Genomic DNA, 2535 nt, shown 5'->3' with positions numbered 1-2535 from the left:
GTTGGTGATGAATAGTGAGTGAAGAACCTCTGAACAGCATGAGAAGTGAAAACTAAACCGCTTGTAGAAAGAGTAAAGTGGTGTTTGTGTATGAGGCGCTAATGGCGTCGAAAGCTTCTTCCTCTGCTTCGCAAACCCACGCACTGTCTTCAATTTCCGACCAACGTGTTTCTCTAACTCTAGCTTTTCTTAAAGCATTGGGCATGGAGAGACCTCTTCCACAGATTTTCGACACCAGTGGCATCTACTCCAACTTATTTCGAAGCTTTCTCAAAGTCAACGACATCAAAAAGGGACGAATCTCTTGCACCATTGCTATCAAGCTCCCAATCGCAGTAACCCCTTTTTTCCCTTCTTCATTCATTCTTTCATTCATTCATTCTTGTTATGCTCTGTTTGCTGCTACCACACAAATTGGGAAGAGAAAGGCTCGTGCTTGTAAACTGTTAATTATTCAATCGTCGAATTAGGTTCTGCTTAAACTGCTTTATATTGTTGAATTGTAGCATTGTTTTTGTGTTTGACACCCGAGAAAATTGGAACCGAAGGTCTCAAGATTATGTTTTTTTGATGTTCTGTGAAATGGGTCTGTCGAAATTACTGATCCTTTGCAAGATATATAACTATTTTTGGAAAAATGATTTCAAATTTTCAAGCAATTTAAAGGCATGATGTTATTTTTGTATAATTATTATTTTTATGATATATTGTTTTGATGAAGCAATTCAAAATTTTTCTTCCAAACTTTGCTTAGATAAAATTATTAAATGTTCATTATGTGCGAATTCCATTTTGTATCTCTTTCTGAGGTCTAAATTTAAAATTTATGTTAAGGAGGGGGATTAAAAAGTGTTATGAATTTAGATGGATATTTTCATTTTGTATATTGGATTTGCAGAATTTTTATGGAACACTGCATGGAGGATCTGTTGCATCTTTTGTTGAGTCACTGTCTACTGCTTGTGCTAGAACTGTTGTTGCTGAGGACAAGGAACTTTTTCTTGGGGAAATTACTCTATCTTATCTATCTGCAGCTCCAATAAATGTGAGTTCTGTCTACTGAATTTCAAAGCCTTTTAGAAAGACTTGTCAATTCATGGTGGCTAAGAAAGTTCGATGATTTATCATAACTTGCATTTGAAACATAAGCTTAGGACTTCAAAAAATTCTGAAACATATGCAAAGAGATCTTTGAACTTAGGATTTGATATTTAACATTGTTATTAAGCATCACCCTTGTACTTAATCTGCATTCAATTTGATAACTGTGGATTATATAGGTATCTTTGGACAAACTTTTAAGAAGTACTTGTATGAGAGAAAAAATAAGTGGAAAAAATGAAATGAACTTCTCAATAAGTTAAAACAAGCTAATGACACAAGTTAAAAATAAGAATTTAGAGAATCTATGAGAGAATTTTTAGAATTTTGCAGACTACATTCTTCAAATAATAGTTTAATTTTTGAAAACTTGTCTTGTATCTAGTCGATATATGTTCTCTATCACATTCTCCTTGACGAAAAATTAATGGATGATTTGTTAACAGTCTAATAGCGAGTTACATGATAGACCTAACAAATAACAAATATCACTATGATAAGCTTTGGATGACTAACAACATTTTAAGAAATGATCTTTTAAGCCTAATTTAATAACAACTTGTAAGGTAAGAGTTGTATGCACTTATATACTATAAACTCTGTTTTATCTCTAATCAATGTAAACTCTGTTTTATCTCTAATCAATGTGAGATTTCCAACCCTATCATCTTAAGATGTTTGTTAGTCTTCTTCACCTTCACCTGTAACAACTTAATTTTGGAGAACTTGGTTTGTGACAATAAGGGTCTCACCAATAATGTTGGAACTTGTTTATGTTCCTCCACATGGTTAAATTCTCCAATAAATGAGTATTTCTCCGATGTTTGTGCAGGAAGAAGTTCAAGCTGAAGCTTGTGTGGTGAAGAGTGGAAGAAATGTGACTATGATTGCACTAGAGTTTAAGCTGAAGAAAACTGGGAATTTGACATGTGTTGCTCATACCACCTTCTATAACTTCCCTGTTGCCAAGTTATGAACACATTACACTTTTGGATTCATGACATTCTTAATTATGTTATGATCATGGCTGTATCTTTTTGTTGAATTTAGATAAGTCAAAATGGACTAATTCAAATCCACGGAAAAATGAAAAAATGAGTTCATTTGGAGTCATTATGAGATTGAATTGAAAATCTCATCTAAACTCAACCATAAGAGGTTGAGCTAAAGTTGGATCAGCCCTTCCTAAATAAAAGAAGTTATATGAAAAAAGATGGTTTATGATAAGTTTACTCGTCGAATTTACATAAAAAATAGATATACATAATCTCATAATTACAATGATGTTTTCTTAATTATTTTTCTACAAATGCTTCTTAAAAGTTATAGTCATGATGGGTTAAATAAATATAATGTAAAATAACAGTAACATAAAATTAATAATAGTTCACAAAAATATTATTTCTAGCAAAACAGTGCTTAAATAATGCATGA

General features: G+C 32.1%; 1 protein-coding gene across 1 annotated transcript; it reads left to right on the top strand.

The window, feature by feature from the left end:
• LOC114184017 (uncharacterized) lies at positions 1 to 2146 on the top strand. The gene is made up of 3 exons (XM_028071243.2): positions 1 to 335; positions 899 to 1045; positions 1934 to 2146. Exons 1-3 carry the CDS (start codon positions 102 to 104, stop codon positions 2075 to 2077), a joined length of 525 nt encoding a protein of 174 aa, XP_027927044.1. The 5' UTR covers positions 1 to 101; the 3' UTR covers positions 2078 to 2146.
• Positions 2147 to 2535: the final 389 nt, after the last annotated feature.

This window comes from Vigna unguiculata, chromosome 5 (genome assembly GCF_037176805.1).
Source record: "Vigna unguiculata cultivar grain cowpea cultivar isolate G323 ecotype 2 chromosome 5, ASM3717680v1, whole genome shotgun sequence".
In the NCBI taxonomy this organism is placed as follows: Eukaryota; Viridiplantae; Streptophyta; class Magnoliopsida; order Fabales; family Fabaceae; genus Vigna; species Vigna unguiculata.
Note: the sequence above shows the minus strand (reverse complement) of the source record. Positions and strands in the feature narration are given on the sequence as shown.